This window comes from Ahaetulla prasina, chromosome 8, assembly GCF_028640845.1.
Source record: "Ahaetulla prasina isolate Xishuangbanna chromosome 8, ASM2864084v1, whole genome shotgun sequence".
NCBI lineage: Eukaryota > Metazoa > Chordata > Lepidosauria > Squamata > Colubridae > Ahaetulla > Ahaetulla prasina.
In genome coordinates this window covers 135,381-155,529 of record NC_080546.1, presented here as the reverse complement: position 1 = coordinate 155,529, position 20,149 = coordinate 135,381, and the positions used below count along the sequence as shown (strand labels likewise).

At 54.9% G+C, this 20,149-nt stretch overlaps 1 protein-coding gene across 4 annotated transcripts; it reads right to left on the bottom strand.

Moving 5' to 3' along the window:
• Positions 1-103: 103 nt before the first annotated feature.
• Positions 104-18,077, bottom strand: LOXL3 (lysyl oxidase like 3). Of its 4 annotated transcripts, XM_058193357.1 has the most exons (15): positions 17,861-17,907; positions 12,498-12,555; positions 11,924-12,244; positions 11,455-11,618; positions 6,544-6,755; positions 4,137-4,356; positions 3,857-4,037; positions 3,531-3,685; positions 2,610-2,783; positions 2,023-2,182; positions 1,577-1,820; positions 1,369-1,484; positions 1,096-1,232; positions 675-786; positions 104-568 (listed from the first exon to the last, which is right to left on the bottom strand). In XM_058193357.1, the coding sequence occupies exons 3-15, from the start codon at positions 12,225-12,227 to the stop codon at positions 495-497; spliced, it is 2,253 nt and encodes a 750-aa protein (XP_058049340.1). In that variant the 5' UTR covers positions 12,228-12,244; positions 12,498-12,555; positions 17,861-17,907; the 3' UTR covers positions 104-494. The 4 variants fall into 4 exon arrangements, with proteins under 4 accessions (XP_058049340.1, XP_058049338.1, XP_058049339.1 ...); XM_058193355.1 differs by lacking the exon at positions 12,498-12,555 and having other exon boundaries at positions 17,861-18,077; XM_058193356.1 differs by lacking the exon at positions 12,498-12,555 and having other exon boundaries at positions 3,857-4,034; positions 17,861-18,077.
• Positions 18,078-20,149: the final 2,072 nt, after the last annotated feature.

The window sequence follows — 20,149 nt, the reverse complement described above, 5'->3', positions numbered from 1 at the left end:
GGTGGCCGCATTCTGCTGCACAGGCCTGAAGCAGGATGGTGGAAATGCTAAGGCAGCAATGGCCTCCTCCCTCTCCCAGACACTGAGTCAGGACACACCTGGGGACACAGACAATTAACTTTATATAGGAGGGCCCAAGCTGGCCCCAATGCAGGCAGTGCTGAAGCCCCAGATAAAGGCAGTTGGCTGGGCAGCTGAGCAGAGACACCCCCTTCCCAGCTAGATGCAGGAGCAGCTGTCTTGGGATGCCTGCAGCGTCAGAGAAGAAACAGTCAGCTGTGAAGAATGCCGGGGAGGGAGAGCTGTGGGGCGGAAATCTGGTCCTGGCTGAGCCGTCAGGATGGGTAGTGCCTTTCAGTTGCCCAGGAGTCACTCCCACCTCATGGCAAGGCAACTACTGAATTGTCAGCTGGGGGGATTAGGAGCCCTCTTGCCTGCTGCTTTGCCACTAGTGACAGCTGCCTGCCTTGTGCCCAGGAGGAGGCAGCTGCCGCCTATACAACCTGGTTGTTGCTCTGTCCTGGATACTGTTCGGAGGGCCCGTTGGCCTCATTGCTCAGGGCATCACCTGGGGCAAGGCATTTGAAAAAGAGGTGAATTGCTTTGGCACAAGAGGCCCCAAAGAGCCCGCTGCTAGGTCGGCCCCTCTGCATCCCCCTTGGGTCCTGCCGTACCTATGTGGCAGCGATGCACCCAGATCCGATGGCCATCATACTTGCAGCTGCATTTCATGGCGTTGTTGGTGAAATCGCTCTCTGCCACTTCGTACCTGGGGTTGATCACCACCTGGGGAGGAGAAGGTGAGATGGGAAGGCAGCTGGAGGTGAGGCCCACAGGACGGGGGTGCCACTGTGGCTGCACAGTGGGGCTGGCTTTATTGTGCATCCCATCTCATTCCCCCTATCTCTGGGCTGCAGGACAGAAGGCCAAACTTTGTATTGTGCTTTCCTGACCTTGTGAATCTCTGCCCTGTGTCCAGCTTTGCAGCTGAGGCCTGGTAGCCTCCGCATTTATGCCCTCCCACACCCCGTGCCCAGATTCTCAACATTGCTGACTGAAATCACCAAAGGCTACTCTGTTCCTGCAGAGCCTCACCTGCAGGATGTAGTTCCCGGCCTTGACATCTGTGATGTCGATCCATTGGCAGTCGATATCATGCCTGTAGAGGTCCCAGCAGCCCACCGTGATGCCCTGCTCTCCAAAGTTGGCACATTCGTAGCGTTTGCCCACCTCTGCCGGAGGGAGGGAAGGAAGGCTGGATTGGGCCTTGCAGGAGGGAAGGAACACTAACCCTAACCTGTAGCTCTGAGGGTGGGCACGGCTGGATACCTGGCCCTGCTGGGTCACTGCCCATGCAGGGCCGCCTACCTTCTTCGCATTCTGTGTCCTCCAGGCAGAAGCTGGCTTTATGTCCTTCAGCTACCCTGGTCCCGTTAAGTGTCAGGAGGTCGTAGTGCGTGAAGACATCCATGCTGTGGTAGTGCCTGAAATGGGAGGACCCAGAGCATGAGAGTCCCTGTTCTGGGTAGGGGGAATGGGGAGGGGTCACCAGACTGCTGCCCCTCTTCACCCTCACCCGTGGCACTCGTGCCAGACCCAGGAGTGGCGTCCTGCCTTGGGGCGGAAATCGGCTCGGCCATTGTTGTGGATCTGGGAGGAGAAGCGCAGCAGCCGGCGGTGTCCGTAAGGCCAGTTGGCGCTGCGGGCAGTGCTGGATAGGCAGTTCTCCTCTGCTGCGCAATAGAGCATGTGCAGAGGGCGGTCCTCGATGTACGCCGTCTCTTGCACCAGTGCCGCATGGAGCAACAAATCTGAGGCAGCTGTGAGGATGGAAAGAGATGGGTGCTGCCTGGGGAGCCAATAGGTCTGGTGTCTGTCTAGCAAATCAGGTGGGTGGGGGGTTGGGTGAAGGCTGCATGGGGAGTCCCCCATCTGTCCCTGACAGGAGAGGGAGATTGGCCTGTGATGCTGGGCTCTGGCCAGGCCACAAAATTGGAAAGAAGGCATCCCAAACACTCTTACTCTCGGAGCAGATGACGCCGGCAGCAAAGCGGGTCCCTGTCTTCCGGCACGAAACTCTGCTGTCGTGCTGGCAATGGCTCAGCGTCATCTCATGCCCAGCACACCTCACCCCACTCAGGACCATTTCGGTTACATTGCTGGCATCCCAGTACCAGGTTTCCTTGGAGACCATGCAGGAGGAAGGCAAGAGGGATGCTCGGTGAGCCCAGCCAGAGGTGGGAGTGTGGCTTGATTGGCCCTCCAATGGGAGCACCCCGGCTCCAGCCTCCAGCCCAGGAGAGCTAGGATTGAGCAGCCCTGAACCCCTGGCGTCTGCTGACCAGGATAAGCTGGTGCCCCTGGGCAGCTAGCTCTCCAGTCTCTGACAGCCTTCGGTTAATTTCACATGGGAACCTTTAGGTGCCCTGCCCCACCCTTCAGGCCAGCTATTGCTGCCCAGGTGTGTGAGACCCACATTTGTGGCATGGCTTAGGCCCATAGGTGAATCCCTCCCCCATGGTGCACCAGCCTAGATGGGGAACTCCCCATGAGGTGGTGCCCGGACTCCCATCCAGCAGCCAAGCTTGACTTTGGCAGCAGTGACCTACTTGCAAGCCATGGTTGGCAAAGCCCAGGCCCAGCTGGCGGCAGGCCACCATCGCTTCGAGGGTCCCCCAGCCTTCTCCGCAGATCAGCCCCCACTGGCGGGCACGATTGCCCCTGGCTGCCATGGCTACTTCGACCCGCCCCTCAAAACGGCTCCGGCCCCCACTCAGGCGGATCTGTGGAGAAAGTGTGGGAGGCCTGCCTGAGCCAGGGAGGCAGGCCAGCTGCTTCTCCAGCGAGTCTGTGTCCCTCCAAGTGCCAGCGGTAGAGAGGCTCCCCTGCTGCTGGATTTGCCCTCCACTTTTTCTGGATTTCCCAAGATGGCCCCAGGCCCCCCTATCCTGCCCCCTTTGCAATTTCCTCCCCAAGTCTGCCAGAGACTTCCTTTTGGGTGAGGGTGGAAGGACGGACCTCCCAGGCATATTTCACCTCTTCCCTGAGGCTGGTCCCAGCCCTCCTTCCCACAGAGGAAGAGGCATGGGAAAAGTTTTGGATGCCAAGGATGGCACAGAGGCACTAGAGTGGGATCCTGGTTCAAATGGGGGAGGCATTGCAGAGCTGGGAGTGGGAGGAGTTCCTGGGGTGCAATGGGGAGAGATCAGACAAGTGGCAGCCACACTTTGGAAGATGACCAGCCAAGAAAGGTGCCGGTTGGCCCCTTCCAAGAAAAGCCTCAAGCTGGCTGTCTGCAGCCACATGCAGATAGCTGCAGAGTGCTGAGGATGGGGGCCAATGGTCCTTTTGCTCCCTGCTGAGTGGCTCAGGTGGGCTGCTCAGGTGAGGCACCTATAAGAAGACTGCTGGGGGGGTGGCTTGGGCTCCTGCTCTGGGGCAGTCCCCAAGGCCTTGGTTGGCTGACTGGCCAGAAGAGAGAGGTGCTGCTTGCACCCTCCCTCCTGCTCCTGCTTCCCTGCCCAGCCAACCGTGGTCTCGTGGGCCATGTAGGGCACATTGCAGCGGACGCCTGCATCCTCAGAGTGCCTGCAGTCCTGCTGGGTGATGTTCTTGTGCGGACAGCTCCAGAGAGACTTTTCGGGGCCCAGGCACTGGACCTCACTCAGGTGGATCTGGCCCATCCCTGTCGGGAGAGTGGAAAGTCAAGAGCAGCCTTCCTCGCACTGACACCCCCCCCCCGTGGCTGCTTGCATTTCAGCTCCTAGCAGGGTGCTGGGAAGGCTGCTGTGACCACCCCCAGCACACCAGAGTTGCTTGTGGTGGCACAGGATGATCTGGCTGGTGCCCCTCTCACCTTGGCCCATGCGTGCTCCTGTCAGGGCTTCCTTGGCACTGCCAAAGCCCAGCTCACGGCAGACCACGCTGGCTGACAGTAGGTTCCAGCGGTCATCACAGACGGTGCCCCACTCGCCATTCTTTAGTACCTCCACCCGGCCCTCGCCAATGTTGGCCCCCCCTTTCAGCCGGACCCGCTGCTGTGGAGGAGCACAGGGGGGTCAGCATCAGGGGCTTCTATGCCCATCCCGCCTTCCCCGGAGGCATCCTGAGTGCCAATACCCCCATCGTTTGCTCACCTGTTGCTGTAGCTGCTGCCCCCGCCTCTTTTTCTGGGTATTTCCTCCAGCAAAGAGGGGGCCTGGCACACAACTCACCACGGCCGGCATGCCACCCTTGCAGGCCCCCGTGACATTGCCCTTGTAGAACTCGAAGGAACAGGTAGAAAGGTGCACCTCGTCCCCGGCACAAGCGACCGAGCGCAGGCGGAACTGGTGCTGCAGGCGCTGCAAATACAGCCTGTAGGACAAGATCAAGGGGTGGTGTGAGCCATGTAATTTCGGAGAGACCCTTGGGCTTCTGCCTCCCCCCCCCACCAATATTCCATGGGGGATGGAGAGCCTCAGCAGGCTGGCCCCTCCTACAGCAGGACAAAGCCCTGGTGGCACCCAGAAAGTGCTCATCTGCTCAGGCCTAGTTGCCCATCGGTGCCCTTGGCGTTGGGCTTGGCAACCCCAGGAAAGCTGAAACACCAAGTATCGACAGCCATTCTCTCATGAGCGCCTATCACATCAGTGCTTGGCCATGTGCAGAACAGCCCTGCTGGTCTGGAGCAGGGCAACGTGGCATGAGTGAAACCCAGGGACACTCAATGCCCAGGAAATGCCACGGCCAGCTCTGGTGTGTGAGGCTGTGGCACTGCTTCCAGAGGGGCCGCTCACAAGCTTTGAAAGCTCCAAGGAGAGCAAACAGCTGCTTGTCTTGGCTCCTTTGCAGCAGGTCATTGTCAGTGGTTGCCATCAGGGTAGTGGGCATTTGTGCAACCTGCATGGCTCTGGCCAAAAGTCTGGCTGCCACTTCCCAGCACGCTGCCTGATTATCATGCAGAAAGCCAACAACTTGGCCCCACTGCAAAGTGCTGCTCCAGTAGGCAAACGGGGGTGGGGGTGGGGGTGAGTTTTGAGAACCGATGCACTGTTCAAACCATCTGAGTGGCAGCCACTAGCAGCCCCAGAGCGGCCTGTCGAATGGGGCAAAATAGGCTGGTTTCTGTAAGGTGCACTGGGTCTCCAGTTTCTCAGCTCTTTGGACATCCAGGAGTTCCTGAAAAGCCGCTAATGCTCTGGCCACTTGCCTTGCCTTACACGTCATCTGGATCTGGGCCTTCTCACAGCCCTCCTGGCTGGCAAAAGAGCCCCTTTTCCCCCAAGGCAGATGAAGGCCCTTGTCCTCACCAATGAGTCAGCAGTCAAACTTCCCTGAGCGAGACAGAGCACACTGGTGCTCTGTTTAAGGCAGCTGCCAGATGGCCGCCGTAGGGCCTCCCAGCTGCTTCTGCATGGAGAAAAGTTCTGTCCTTGGGACAAGGCCAGGGGCATCTCTTCAAATGACCACAGAAGCCTTTATGAAGGGCTACTGTTGCAGCTCCCGAAAGCTTCTGCCTTTGAATAAAACTGGCTGGTCAGAAAAGGTGCTTCCGGACACCTCCAGGTAGGCTACCGTTCGGCTCTCTCTCTACAAGGGCGTCCCAGTCCAGAAGCGCCTTCACACAGCTTGCTTTTCAGAAGCACCCAGGCTGCATTTCAGCTCTGGATGCCCCTCTGGATGTAGCAAAAAAGACCCCAGGGCCCCTCTGGGACGGCTGGTGTGTCCCCCAGCATTGTCTTAAGTTATCATGTCAAGGACATCAGGCGAGTTCACCATCACCAGGCAGTGGCCTACGCTTTGCCTCCCCCCCCCAGAGTCAGTTGACCTCAAGAAGGTCGGACCAAATGATGACCTTCCTGCTCAGGGGCCTTCTGGTTCCGGGGCCTCTTGGTATTTGTTCCCAGGGAACAGAAAGGGACAGGCTGCCCTTTGTGGGGATGTTGAAGCAAGGGCTGAAGATCCCACAGTATGGGAGGCTTCGGCTAGCAGTGGGTTGGACTGGATAGCATTGCAGACCCCTCCCCTTTCTCCAGCACTAGCCCTCTGCTCCCCCACTCATCAGGAGGACAACTCCTGACTTTCTTTTTGGGTTGACTTTCTTGTTTGATCTGCCTGGAGAAGGGAAGACAACAGAGCCCCTTCAGGGAGGGAGCCCTGCCCTTATCCCAGGCAGCCCCTTCCTGTCTCCAGTTCTGCCCTGCCCTCTGGGCAATTCCCAGGCAAAGCTCAGCTGGGCCCAAAGGAAAAAAAGACCTTTAGGAGGCCAGCCAGGAGATCAGTTTTTTAAGCTGTGAGGAGTTGGTACTGATTGAATGACCTCCTTTGCTTTTGTCACTGGCCATGGCTGCCTTTCTCGACTCCTGAGCAGGCCCCTCTTTTACCCAGAGTGCAGTGAGGGTATGACTTCCCATTGTTCTTCAGTAAGGCAGGTTGTTGTGTGATTCAAGGTAACCAGCACAGGAAGGTCACCCCTGGGACAGCCTCCCCTGCAGAAAACAGGGAAGGGGGGCGTGATGCCTTTTGAAGGTTCCCACGCTTCCCACAGCCCTGTGGGCTCACTTGTAGAAATTGCGGTTGGCCTTCCTTTCGGCTGGGAAGCCCAGCATCCCACAAATCACATGGCTTTCCTGACTTCCCCAGTTCTCGTCGCAGATCTGGGCCCAGCTACTTTTGTGGCGGACTTCCACGATGCCCTCTGTGACGGGCAGCAGACGCTTGGCCTGAGACACCACTGGGCGCAGGCGCACCTCCTCCACCTGGTTCTGCTCTGCCTAGAGAGAGGGAGAAGATGTCTCTCAGGTTAGCACATTCACTCCTGAGGGCCCAGCCAGTCTGTCTGGCCAGAGTGGTTGGATGAAATTTTCTCTCTCTCCTCTGGGAGGGGAGCCTCCCCTCCTGCACAAGTCTTCCTTCTGTGTGCTTAGCTTCAGAGGAGGTAGAGACTGCCTGGAATAGAATGCAATGAATCACAAGGGCCACAAAGTGTGTAGCATCACATAAGGAGAAGAGTAAAAATGGATGATGGATGGAATGAGGATCTGAAAGAGATTGTAGAAAATGTGCCCAAAAGAGCAATTCCTGCAAGAGGGAAAGAAAATAAGTTTGATGTTAACATCCCGAAAGGTGTTGAAACAAATAATTGGGCAGGCCATTTGTAAGAAATGCCACTTCCACTAGAGCTTCGTAGCTCAGATGCAATTGATCCCATCTCTTTCTTCAACAAAGTAAGTAGTGGAAAGGAGGAATGCAATTGATATAATTTACCTTGATATTAGCAAGGCTTTTGACAATATTTCATGTGACATTTTTGAAAGAAAAAACTCTTATATTGTTTGGATGACACTATAGTAAGTTGGGCCTATAACTGACTAATTTTACTCAGAGAGTCAGGGTTAATGACTAGTTTTGGAGATGAATAAATAGAGGGGTCTTACAGATGCCAGTATTGTTCAACGTTTGTACCCCCAATTTGGAAAATGCAGTTGAATTTATTTATTTATTTATTTATTTATTTATTTATTTATTTATTTTATTAGATTTTTATACCGCCTTTCTCCCGAATGACTCAGGGCGGTGTACAGACAAAATAGTAAAAACCCCACAATATACACATTAAAACAAAACTTAAAACCAAGCATATAACTTACATGGCCAAAATTTAAAACAATTTAAAACCCTAAGATACATAAAAACCCCAATTTAAAAATTTAATAAAACTTTTAAGCCAGTCCCGCTTGAATAAATAAATGCGTTTTCAGCTCACGGCGAAAGGTCCGAAGATCAGGCAATTGGCGTAAACCAGGGGGAAGTTCGTTCCAGAGAGTAGGAGCTCCAACAGAGAAGGCCCTACCCCTGGGGGCCGCCAGCCGACATTGTTTGGCGGACGGCACCCTGAGAAGACCCTCTCTGTGTGAGCGTACGGGTCGGTGGGAGGCATACAGTAACAGCAGGCGGTCTCGTAAGTACCTGGGCCCTAAGCCATGGAGCGCTTTAAAGGTGGTAACCAGAATCTTAAAGCGCACCTGAAAGACCACAGGAAGCCAGTGCAGACTGCGCAGGATTGGTGTTACATGGGAGCAACGGGTGGCTCCCACTATTACCCGCGCAGCTGCATTCTGAACTAACTGAAGCCTCCAGGTGCACTTCAAGGGCAGCCCCATGTAGAGAGCATTGCAATAATCCAAACGAGAAGTGACGAGCGCGAGTGACCGTGCATAAGACATTCCGGTCAAGGAAGGGGTGCAAAAGGCCCTCCTGGAGATGGCCGCCAAATGATCATCAAACGACAGCCGCCCATCCAGGAGGACACCCAAGTTGTGCACCCTTTCCATTGGGGCCAATAACTCACCCCCAACAGTCAGCTGCAAACTGTACCAGGGTGCCGGCATCCACAGCCACTCCGTCTTGGAGGGATTGAGGAGTCTGTTTCTCCCCATCCAGACCAGTACAGCTTCCAGACACTGAGACAGCACTTCGACAGCTTCGTTGGGGTGGCCCGGGGTGGAAAAGTACAGCTGCGTGTCATCAGCGTACAGATGGTAACTCACCCCAAAGCCACTGATGACCTCACCCAGCGACTTCATGTAGATGTTGAACAGGAGAGGCGAGAGAATCGACCCCTGGGGCACCCCACAAGTAAGGCGCCTCGCGGTCGACCTCTGCCCCCCTGTCAACACCGTCTGCGACTGATCAGAGAGATAGGAGGAGAACCACCGATAAACGGTGCCTCCCACTCCCAACCCCCCCAACCGGTGCAGCAGGATACCATGGTCGATGGTATCAAAAGCCGCTGAGAGATCTAATAGGACCAGGGCAGAGGAACAACCCCTATCCCTGGCCCTCCAGAGGTCATCCACCAACGCGATCAAAGCTGTCTCCGTACTATGACCAGGCCGGAAGCCGGACTGGAATGGGTCTAGATAGACAGCTTCATCCAGGTACTGGGGAAGCTGCCATGCAACCACACTCTCTACAACCTTCGCCACAAAGCGAAGGTTGGAGACTGGACGGTAATTCCCCAAAATAGCTGGATCCAGTGAAGGCTTCTTGTGGAGGGGCCTCATCACCGCCTCTTTCAAGGCGGCAAGGAAAACCCTTTCCATCAACGAAGCATTTATAATTCCCCGGAGCCAGCCTCGTGTCACTTCCTGTGTAGCCAGTACTAACCAGGAGGGACACGGGTCCAGTAAACATGTAGTTGCATGTAACCTCCCCAGCAACCTGTCCACGTCCTCGAGAGCCACAGAATCAAACTCATCTCAAACCACCTCAACAAGACGTGTCTGTCATCTCACTTGGATCATCGCAATTTTGGTCCAAACTATCCCGAAGCTGAACGATTTTATCGTATAGATAACCGTTAAACTCCTCAGCACGTCCCTGTAAGGGGTCATCCCGCCCCTCCTGATGAAGGAGGGAACGGGTCACCCGAAACAGGGCGGATGGGCGGTTATCTGCCGACGCAATGAGGGTGGAAACGTAAGAACGTTTCGCCTCCCTCACTACCACTAGATAGGTCTTAGTAAAAGACCTCACTAGTGTCCGATCAGCCTTGGAACGGCTAGACCTCCAGGTGCTCTCTAGGCGTCTTCTCCGGTGTTTCATCTCCCTCAGCTCCTCAGAGAACTAAGGAACCAAGGAACCGGGTCAGAGGCCGCAAAGGCACGACACGGTCCAAAGCCCCAGCCGCGGCCCGTTCCCAGGCCGCAACTAGTTCTTCAGTCATGCCGTGGGCAAGATCCTCAAGGAACGGCCCAAGCTCCGTCCGGAACCTCTCAGGGTCCATCAGGCGCCTGGGACGGAACCAACGTATTGGCTCCGTCTCCCTGCGGTGGTGGGCAGCGGTCCGAAAGTCTAGGCGAAGGAGAAAATGATCTGACCACGACACCGGTTCCGTCACTAAATCTCCTAGTTCCAGATCATTAAACCACTGTCCAGAGATAAAAATCAGATCTAGAGTGCCTCCCCCAATGTGTGTAGGGCCATCAGTTACTTGAATCAGGTCCAAGGCCGTCATGGAAGCCTGGAACTCCTGGACCACCGTTGATGACAAGCCGGCCGATGGCAAGTTGAAATCTCCCATGACCAATAGTCTGGGAATCTCAACCGCCACCCCGGCAAGCACCTCCAGCAGCTCAGGTAGGGCTGTAGTCACGCAGCAAGGAGCCAGGTACACGATCAACAGACCCATCTGATTCCTATGGCCCCACTTCACAAGGAGGGATTCACAACCAGCTATCTGAGGCACAGTGGACTCCCTCGGATCTAGGCTTTCTTTAATCACAACCGCCACCCCTCCACCCCTACCTTGGGCCCTCGGCTGATGGAATGCACGGAAACCCGGAGGGCACAGTTCAACCAGGGGTACACCCCCCTCTGTGCCCAACCAGGTCTCCGTAATGCCCGTAAAGTCCGCGGACTCCCTCTGAATAAGATCACAAATCAAGGGAGCCTTATTGACCACGGACCGGGCATTGCACAGCATCAGTCGAAGGCCCAAGCTCTGAGGGTCTTGGCCATCCGGGGAACGAGTAAGGACTGAGGGGCCGGAGCATGTGATCGCTTTTAAACATTGAACACGTGCTCCCAAAGAACGATACGGCCCCTTGCCTCCGCCATATCAGCTTCTCCCACTTACCGTACAGATGGAATGACATTCTACGCTCTGAACACCGCCCTCCCCCCCCGTCTTCGGACCAGATAAAGTAATGCCGTGAGCACGCGGGACTGGACATACCCTCCCCGACGGGCTTCTCCCTTACCCGTCTCTCCCCTCCCCCCCCTAAAAACCCCTTATTTAAAAACCTATTAAAAAACCCCCACAGATTCTTCTTCGATGCATGCCACCTCTCTGGGTAGACCCTTCATTAAGGTAGTCCAGTGAAAAAAAACACTGCAATCTAACCTGGGCAGATGGGAAAAGGAGGCTGAGAGGAAGAAGTCTTTTCAGGGAGAGAGGAATATAAGGCACACATATTGAATGTGGGTTTGTGATTTGGGAAGACTACACTGAGAGGGACTTGTGAGGGGCAGGGCACTGAGACAAGCTGAACATAAACACTAGGGCGGGGGGGCGGCAGCCTAACAGAACCAGCAGCATCTCAAAAACATGCAAAGTCCCAATTGTCTTCTACACAACCCTGGTTTGCTCTGAGCATGTCCAACTCTTCCATATTTCCAGGATCTCAATCCCAGCAGGCCATCTTGTACTGGATCAGGAACTTTAGGAACAGCTGATGGGGAACGCGATTGATTTGTAAGTCTCCTGGCTGTGGCTTCCTCCCACAGGCCTCTGAAAGGCCTGGATGGCCATAGCCCTGAAACTGTTTGGGGCACAGTGACAGAGGCAGCAGCGTCTTTGCATTGTTTCAGTGCTGCCCTGGATTAGCCTGATGCTCCTTACATTGTTCTTACGCCTCTTGCTCTGACCTGCGGCATCTCTCCCCAGCTGCATGTTCTGTGCCAGCTCACCTCAATCACATTGGAGTCAGTGAAGCCAGCAATGCGCTCGTCCTTGCAGACAACACCCGCATCCTCCTCGTGGGAGCAGTCGCTGTTGCCCCAGCCCCGCGACTGGCACTCCACTATGCTCTTCTCATGGCCACTGCAACTCACGTTGTCCAGCCAGATGCGCCCTGTGGAGTGACCACCGGAAAACTCAGGACTAGGACAGGCCAGGAGGCCATCTGGGACTCAGAAGAACCAGGAGCTGTGTGCCAGACCTTTGGGAATGCTGTTGCTCAGCGGAGGCCCTTTGCACATGCTTAAAGTCATGCTTGTTACCTCAGGTAGGGCTTTCAGCCTGCTTCAGGGCTGATCCCTGAAGTTTGGGGAAAGTGGTGTACTCCTATCCTACGATGACCCACCTTCTCCAACCCCAGTGGCCAGGATTGGACAAATCTGCCCTTGGGGGACCCATCCCTGTCCCAGTGATGCTCACCAACTCCTTTGCCATATTTTGCACTGTGGGTCCAGCCTGTGGCAGCCACAAACCCCAAATGCCGGCAGAGGATGTGGGCGTTGGCCAGCGTGAAGTCATCATCACAGATTGTGCCCCATTCCTGGTTGTAGAAAACCTCAACACGCCCCTCGTTGTGCTTACGGGGATAGCCGGCCAGTCGGAAGTGCAGGTTGGGCGATGGTGGGCTCTGCCTGGTGGGGGCTCGGCTGGGCGGCTGGGCTAGACTCACCCACAGCCAGGGTCCGCACAGGAAGCCAAGGAGCGGCCGCTGAACAACACGCATCTTCCTTGGGTCAGGGCCTGTGTGGGGTGGGAGATTAGTGCCCACTGCTGGCTGAGAGCAAGGATGCCTTTCCGGGTCTCTTGGCCTCACTCTCCACACAGCAGCAGCAGCAGCAGCAAGAGCCTGTAGGTGCTAGACCTCTTGGTGCAGGGGGCTCGAGCTTAGAGCTCCCTGCCCTTGGAAGACACCCAGTTTTGAGGATGCCAAAGGAAGTTTTTCAGATTGGCAAAACCCACAGGCAGAACCCCCCCTCGTCCTCCTCCTCCTGACCTGGGCATTGCCCTTGCCTCCTCTTCTTTGACCTCCACCTCCCTCCTTCAGCTCAGCTCTGCAGGACAGAAAGGCAGTCCTAGGTTGCACGAGGGACATTTCTCATCCCTGGCCACAGAAGTTACGCTGGGCATACAGCAGAATGGGGCGGTAGAGGTGGTAGTTTTTCACCTTTCTGCATTTCAAGCGACATCCTTGGAATGTTTTCCATTTCAGGGAAGGCAGCCCCTTACCCAAGCAGCAGAGGCATTATTGGTGAGGTAAGAATAAAGCCCTGTCTGTCATGGTGAACCAACTGAGCAACCCCAGTGGTCAAGCATGCCAGGGGCAGCCCTCCCCAGTGAAGGCCCTTCTTTTGACCTCCCCCACCAGCTGAGCAGTGAACGTGCCAGGTGAGAAAGGATTATCCAGCTGCTGGCATTTCTTTTCTGGAAAGAAGAGGCAGAACAATGGGTTGGGACAGTAAGAAGGCCAGGGTAGCATCAACTGGTCCAGCTGAATCCCAGTCCCTCGGCAGCTCAAGGGTTGGTTTTTTCAACAGCCGGGCCAGAAGAGGGAAGGATGGCATGCCTGGCAGGGAGTTTCCTGGCCTGGCCAAGGAGAACGGGGTGGGGTAGGATGTTCTCAAGGCAGCTTTCAGTCTGATTGACCGAGTCTTTCTGGAAACAATTTGGCCATTCTCCCAATACTGCCTGTTGGAAAACTTCATATTAACAAGCTGGCTCTCCCCTCCCCCCCCCGGTCTGAGACAACTGCTTGGTCATTCTGTAATGCCAAGAGGCTGTAGGGCAGCCACAGTGGCAACCTAGGAACTATTTCCCCCCTGCTTTGGTTGTGACCAGAGCTCTCTGGCCAGGACTGCTCTGAGCCTCCCTTCCTTCTGGGGGGAGTCCCACGTCAATGGTGTATTCTCAGGTCATCCTGCAACACATTTGGTGCCTCAGGGAATATCTGGCACTGACCTGGGGCATACAGCCCCACCCACCAAGTCCCCCAGGCCTGTCCTAGGGGAGTCTGGTTTCAGTCCTGCCTCTGGCACAAGGTCTCGGATGGGGAGTCAGGAAAGCCTGCAAAGTCTCTTCCTCTTACTTTAACTTCTCTGCTGGGAAGGAAGGCCAGCTGATCCTTTGGGGCTTCCTATAACCTATGTTGCCTTGCCAGGGGCAGCAGCCATGCCCGTCTTGTTTTTGGCTTTTGAGATTGCAGAAGAGAGCATTGCCCCTGGACAGCAGAGCAGGCCTGTGGTTGCCTCACGAGAGCAGCAAATCCTCTGCATGTCACTGATGGTCCCTGGGAGTTCCTGAAGTGGCTGCCTCCTCTGCCCCTTCATCCTCTCCTCTCGTGGTGCAAAGCCCCCCCCCCATTCAGCATCGCCTTTAAATACAGAGTGGTCAATCTTGATGCCATATTGGCTCTGGGATGGCCCAAGTATCTTGTTTGTGTTGGGTAGGTTCCCACTGCAGCCCCCTCCCCACTTGTAGCCCTATTCCTCTGCTGATGGGCTTTATGAACAAGTGGGGGAGCCTGAGGAGCTGCTCAGGGAAGCTGGCCAGTGACAGGGGGAAGGGAAACAGCTGACCCCTCCTGCTGGCAATGCCACCACCCAGAAGCCAATTGTCTGACTGGGTTGCCCTGAAAAGAGGCTTTGAAGCAGGGCACAGTTTGCCCTTTATCTGCTGACTGCCCTGCCCTGCCCTGCCTTGATTGGTATTCTTGATTGGTGCCTGGTTTCAGAGCCCCCCACCCTGACTTGCCACCTTCTCCTCCCTTGCCCAGGACCTTCTGGACACAGCTCCATTGAGGAAAGGGATGGGGGGGTGCTCAATGCACAAGGCGCAGAAGCCATCACTGATCTGTGTTGCAGTTTTGTCTATTATTATTTCTCTCTTGGCCTGAATTGCTCCCATCTGCTGCTCTCCGGCTCCAGCAAGGCTGCCTAGTGGTGCATTCCCTGTGGAGGTGCTCCCCTCCTCTGTCAGACCCTGCTTGATCTGGTGTTTCCATTGGTGGGGTCTGATTCTCTTTGTCCATGGTTTACCCATTGCCCCCTCCTCTATTAAAAAAAAGTCTCTGGATTTTTTAGTCTCTAGGAACAGGGAGCGGGGAGATCTTCCCATTGGTCCATTTGGTCCACTTGTGAAATGTCCAGCTTTCAAAGGGCACCACTTGCACTGCCTTGAGTCCTGGGGTGGGGAGGGGATGGAGCCCTGAGCTGCCAAGTCGCTGGAAGAGGCTGATTGCCCTCTGGGGCAGCGAAAGGAAATGGCCGACACAGGGCTGCAATTTAGAGGAGGCTGCTTCTATGGCTGTGCTCACTGCTGCCAATTTATTTTTTTATTTAAAGGCTTTATATGGCTCCCATATATGGCTGCCCTGTTGTGGCAGCTCACAACAACAATAAAGCCAATAAATAAAATATTCATAAAACAGTAAAACCATAACACAGAAATCCTGCATCCAATTTACAAGTTTAGTGGGGAAGAGCTGTCTTATGGGAGAGTCAGCAGGAGTTGACAATGTATGCAAACTTCACAGCACATTTGCAAAATGTGGCACCATTTGAATAACTGAAAAATCTTTCAGTGGGGTGGTGGTGGTGGTCTTTTGTGGACCTGGGGGTCCAATTCTATCTAGTTGAGTTTCTACCAGCATGCAACCATCCCTGGCATGTTTGAAGTTGCAATGTGTGGAAGCCAAACGTGGCCTCACTACTCTCCTTTCCATTATTCAGAGCCCCAAGTCAGCCTCAGCTCCATCAACAACTGTCACAAGTGAGGGGCTTCAGTTGATGTCCTGCCCTAGGCAGAGGCTGGACTGAGGGGCTTCCCACTCTGAATTTCTACACTCCCACCCAACTGAAACACACTGGAATTTGCTCAGGAAGGCCTCCCTCTTAGTCCTCAGAAGGAATATCATGGTTAAGAGGAAATTGAAACTGAAAACGGAAGGCTAGATTAGTTCAAAAACTTTGAGATTATTTAAAATTCTGATAGAAAGTGCACACCAAATTTTAAAATGTTCAAACAGGATGTGAGAGGTTGTGTAGCAGTGGCAAAGCAGAATAGAGGGAACTTTGGATCATGAACTCTGGCAAAGGCCAGGCAGAAGCACTCCCCCCCATCAACCAAATGCTCAGGAGGGGCTTCCTAGATGGGGAGCATCTGTTGTGGATTGGGCTATTAAGTCCTAGAGACCAGCACTTTCCTTGTGCTGTGACTTCCATCTGCAAACACAGGAGAGGCAAGAGGGCTGGCAGGAGAGAAAGTGTGGTGCTCCAAGACAGCCAAGAGTTTCCAGAAGAACCAACAAAGGGAGCAGATGCAGAAATGCCCCAAGGAGGAAAGTGGGTCTAAGGACACCTGTATGGGAAACTGGGGGCAAAAAAATGGAGGCTTGTGAGAGAAACTTAAAATGAGAATAGGAATAAAAGGAATCCTGCTGGGGGCGGGGGTGGTGGTGGAGAACAGACAGACCTTAACTCCTAGGTAGCTTGTTGGAGTCCAAGCTGGTCCCCTGGGCTGGTCCAGGTCAGGATAAGAGAGAATGTGGTGAATTTAAATCAATCTGAGTCCCAGGGAATTATATCCTAGCAGCTTATGAACTAGCAGAGGTGATCACAAAACCTCTCTGTAAGGAATCTTGAGGAATCTTGGAAAACTGGCAAAGTACCAGCAGGCGAGCAAATGTCAGCCCCACCTTCAAATACGGGCAGAAGAAAGGAGCCCACTGACTTGGTAGCTTAATCTCTATGCTAGTAGAAGATTCCAAAATATCTACAAAGGTTGAGCTGAAATGAATTTAGCAGGGAGAAATGTGCATGAAAAATGAAAGTCACCAATGTTGGACTGGGGAGACCTTACTTGGCAAAGGGGATCTGATGCCCTCAAGATGAGCCTGACCCAGCAATGTGCAATTGCTAAAAGGGCCAATGGTTACAGGGACCGAGCAGAATCTGTCCACCCCTGGAATAATTGCATCCAGTTTTGGTCACATTACCAAAGATGTGGAGTCCAGATCGTGGGAAGTGGTTGTTCCCTCTACTCTGCCTGGAGTCCTTTGCCCATTCAAAAGGACACAGTTGGGTACATTAACAGGAGGGCTACCAAGAGGGTGATGGGTCTCGTGAGGAAGCGGGTATGTTGCCCTTTACAGAAAAGATGCAAGTTCCCCCTCAGCGGATGCCTTCTGACAGGGGCTGGATGGCACTTTAAAGAGAGCCTGTTTCCTAACACAAAACCTGCCTCTTGGCAAGGGGAAATTAAGCACAGCACCACACAGTATGGCACTCGGCTCCTCATCCCTCCCCTCGCATGGCTGTCAGAGAAAGGCCCAGCCTGCCAGGGAGATCAGAGACCAACTGAAAGAGCCGCCAAGCCGGATGGGACCAAATCCGCAGCAACTTGCTCTTCCGGAGGAGGACATGGGCTCCGCAAAGGGAGAGCCGCCGTGGCCTTTTACCTCCCCAACCCCACCAAACGCCAGTTAGGTTTTTGCCTTGAGGCCAGCCAGGAGCCCTTAGGAGGAGGACTGGAGCCCCGGCCAGACAATCGGGCGGCGCCACAGCCCTTCCAAAGCGTCCTCAAGGAGGGTGGGGGCTGCAGCACTTTCCCCAGCATCGGGCGCTTCGCACTCAGCAGGCTCAGAAAAGCTCCCTCTCTCCCGAAATAAGATGGGGCAGGAAAGGGGGGGCCGGCCGCCCCCCAGGTGGTTCACTACTCTACTTGCGGTGGGGTTTGGAGGGTGTGCAGAAGGGGCTCTTCGGGTGACAGACGGCTCCTGCCGCCCTTTTCTTAAAGTCCAGCTGCCTTGGCCGGAGCCCCCGAGCTCGCCTCACCGAACTGGCTAACTGGGCGCCTGCAAGGAAGAAGGAGCAGCCGAGCTGCCGAATTGAAACCTCCCCGCTCAAAGGCAGTCAATCGCTGAGATCCACCACGAGCGGGGGCGTTTATTCCGGCGGGGGCGTTTCGGAGCGGGGGCTGGACTTTTTCTGGAGCCCAGCGTGCAGCCTTGAAGCCCCCTCCCCCCTCAACCCAAAGCCGAAGCTCGGCGGAAAGGACGGTCGGCTTCGTTCTGCTTTCCACCTTCCAAGCAGCAGCGCCCGAAAGCTTCCGAGGCCGGCCGCTCCCGCCTTGCTCGCAACCCCCGCTAGGTCTTCGGCCGCCTTAGCGACAGAGGTTCCCGCCGAGCTGCACCAAGGCAGAGCTGCCCGGCCTCTATCGCCGCGCCTGTTTGGCAGCCGAGAACCAAGAAGAGCCGCCTGTGGCCCGCGCGCCCCAGCCCTCTCACTTCGTCCCGGGCAGAGGCCCGACTCCCCTGGCTGCCCTGTCCTCCCGCCGTGCCCCAAGGAATCTCCCTCGGCTGACCTGCTTCGTCCAGCCGCTCCGTCCGCCGCTGCCAGGCCGAGACAAGGGCCGCCCCGGCCGGCCTCTTCATCACCCCGCCCCGTCCTGACGGGGCCTGGCCGGGGGCGTCCCGAGAGCGGTGGGTCCAGCCCAGGAAGGAACGGAGCAGGATGCGTTTGGGAGCGACGAGACTTTCTGACAGTAGCCGGCCCCGAGCTAGGCCGAGGGGGCCAGGAGGGAGCCGCTGCGGAGTCCCTGTTTCGCCAGAGCTGCACTACAAGCGTCGGGCGGGCCTGTCTTCTTCCCCCCCTTCCCCCCCCCGCAGGGCATCTCTGGACTCTGCGCTTGGGGGCTTCTCAGAGTCGTTCCTTGCACCCAACCCGAAAACGGCAGAAGGCTTATTCCGAGGGCCCCAGGGAAAGGTTTTGTGCAGAGGTGAGCAAGGTGAGTGCCCAATTGCACCAGTTCAGACTTGGCTTCTGGGCGCAGTTTGAGCTGCTCACCATAAAACGCTTCAAGGGCTTGGACTGAGCTATCAGAAACCCCTGACTCCCATGGTCTGTGCTTTGTTGGGGTGTGATGCTGTGCACCACAACAAAGGTGGCTAAGCATTATCACTAAGTGGGATCCCGGCCTTCTCAGTTGCTGCACCTGCCCTTTGGAGACCCTTGGTCTTCCTCATCTTGCCCACTTCCAAGTCTGCTTTAAGAAAGGCCTTTTCCCCAGGCCCTGGGTTGAGAGCAGGACTTTTACCACAGACTCAGGAGAACATAAATCCTCTCTGTTAGTCTCTCTGCTAGTGAATCCATAAAAAGATGGAAGAGCAGCAAGACCAAAAGGCTTGCTTGCTTCCTCCCTCTTGAAGCAGGGGTTTTTTTTTTTTAAGGAAGGCACTGGACAACTTGATGAGGCCATCCATTAACCTGTACAAGACCCCTGGGAAGATCTCAAGCAGGACAGAGGCATGCCCTCCCCACACTGGGTATCCTGCTCTGCTCTCTGGGGGAAGAGTCAGTCACTGGCATGTGCTCATTATTGCTTCTTTCCAAGGGTTCAGGGCATTCCATGTCAGTGCTTTCTCTACAGGCTCCAGCCTGAGTGCTTCTGGGTCAGATGTAGCTGATCTGGTTGGGCAGTGAAGATGTGACAGTCCCCTGTTTCTGAGCAGCCTCCCATTCACTTCAGCATTTGCAATTTGCCCTTTAGAACAATTTTTCCCCCAGGGGAGCTTAAAATCTTACAGAGGGTGCAAAAGACTAAACTGTAGGACAGAAAAAGCCACAGCCCTAATTTACAAAAAACCTGAATGGCAGCATGATAAAAATCAACATTATTTTTTTAAAGGCTTGGGAGAACAAAAGTGCATTGACCTGGCCCTAAACAGAATAAAATTGGCATTGTGTGTGTGTGTGTCAATTTAGAAGATGGGGATGAGATCCTCTATGATGCCCTCAGAGGTATTTATTTGATTCCTATAGGGCCCCTCTCAACAAGTGTTCCTTTCAATCCTGGGCCCCAAGTCCCTGGCATGGGACCAGAAAGGCATTCCTGCAAGGAGGTGCATATGACCGAGTCCTATCTTCAAAGCACCCAGGTCCAGTCCGTATGGGAAGCCTCTGGCCCAATTTCAAAGGCAGATTCCACTTGCAATGAGCTGCAATTCCCAGCCTCAGCACTGCAGCGAATCCAGCTGTCCAAGGTGACCTGAGGGCAGCTAGTTCCAAGGCCTATTTTGGGCCTCTAAGGGCCCATAGCTCAACACCAAGGTATCTTCTCCAGCCCCTCAGAAGAAGCAGCTGGTGGTGCCTCCCTCCTTCCCCCCAGGAGGCAATGTCTGCAGCTCCAGCACTGGAGGGTTCAGGCTCATCCCAAAGAGGAGCCTTGTAAAGGCCCATTGGGGGCAGAGGAGTAGCCATTCTTTATGGCTGGGATATTATAACCATAAGGATGTAGTGATGGTTCCAGTTCATTTGTTTTGGCCTGCTGCTGGTTGGCGTTGGTTGGCTTATTCCTGTGGAGATTGTTATGCTATCGGATGGAGGATGTTTCTTGTTCATAAAGGTTGTGGGCCAGATTATTTATTGTAAATTGCCATGAGTCTGAAAGAGTGGTGGATTATAACCAGCCAATGACAAGACCGGCTCAGAACCATTTGGACACTAGTAATCCTCAGACCCTTGAGTCTGGGGGCCGCCCTCTGGTGCTTTGGCCCTCTTACTTGGTGCCTTCACTTCAGAGGTCAACTCAGAGGGCATAAAAAGACCCTTCTGGAAGCCCTTGGAAGGACATCGATCCCAGGCCAAGGTCCGT

What these genes read in the sequence shown, in the direction of transcription:
- LOXL3 (XM_058193355.1), bottom strand. Translation starts at nt 17,930, where the DNA reads ATGAAGAGGCCGGCCGGGGCGGCCCTTGTCTCGGCCTGGCAGCGGCGG. An exon ending in AGGAGCACGCATGGGCCAAG is followed by an intron (nt 3,686 to 3,856) that starts GTGAGAGGGGCA and finishes CTCTCCCGACAG; the next exon opens with GGATGGGCCAGATCCACCTG. An exon ending in ACATGGCCCACGAGACCACG is followed by an intron (nt 2,784 to 3,530) that starts GTTGGCTGGGCA and finishes CTTTCTCCACAG; the next exon opens with ATCCGCCTGAGTGGGGGCCG.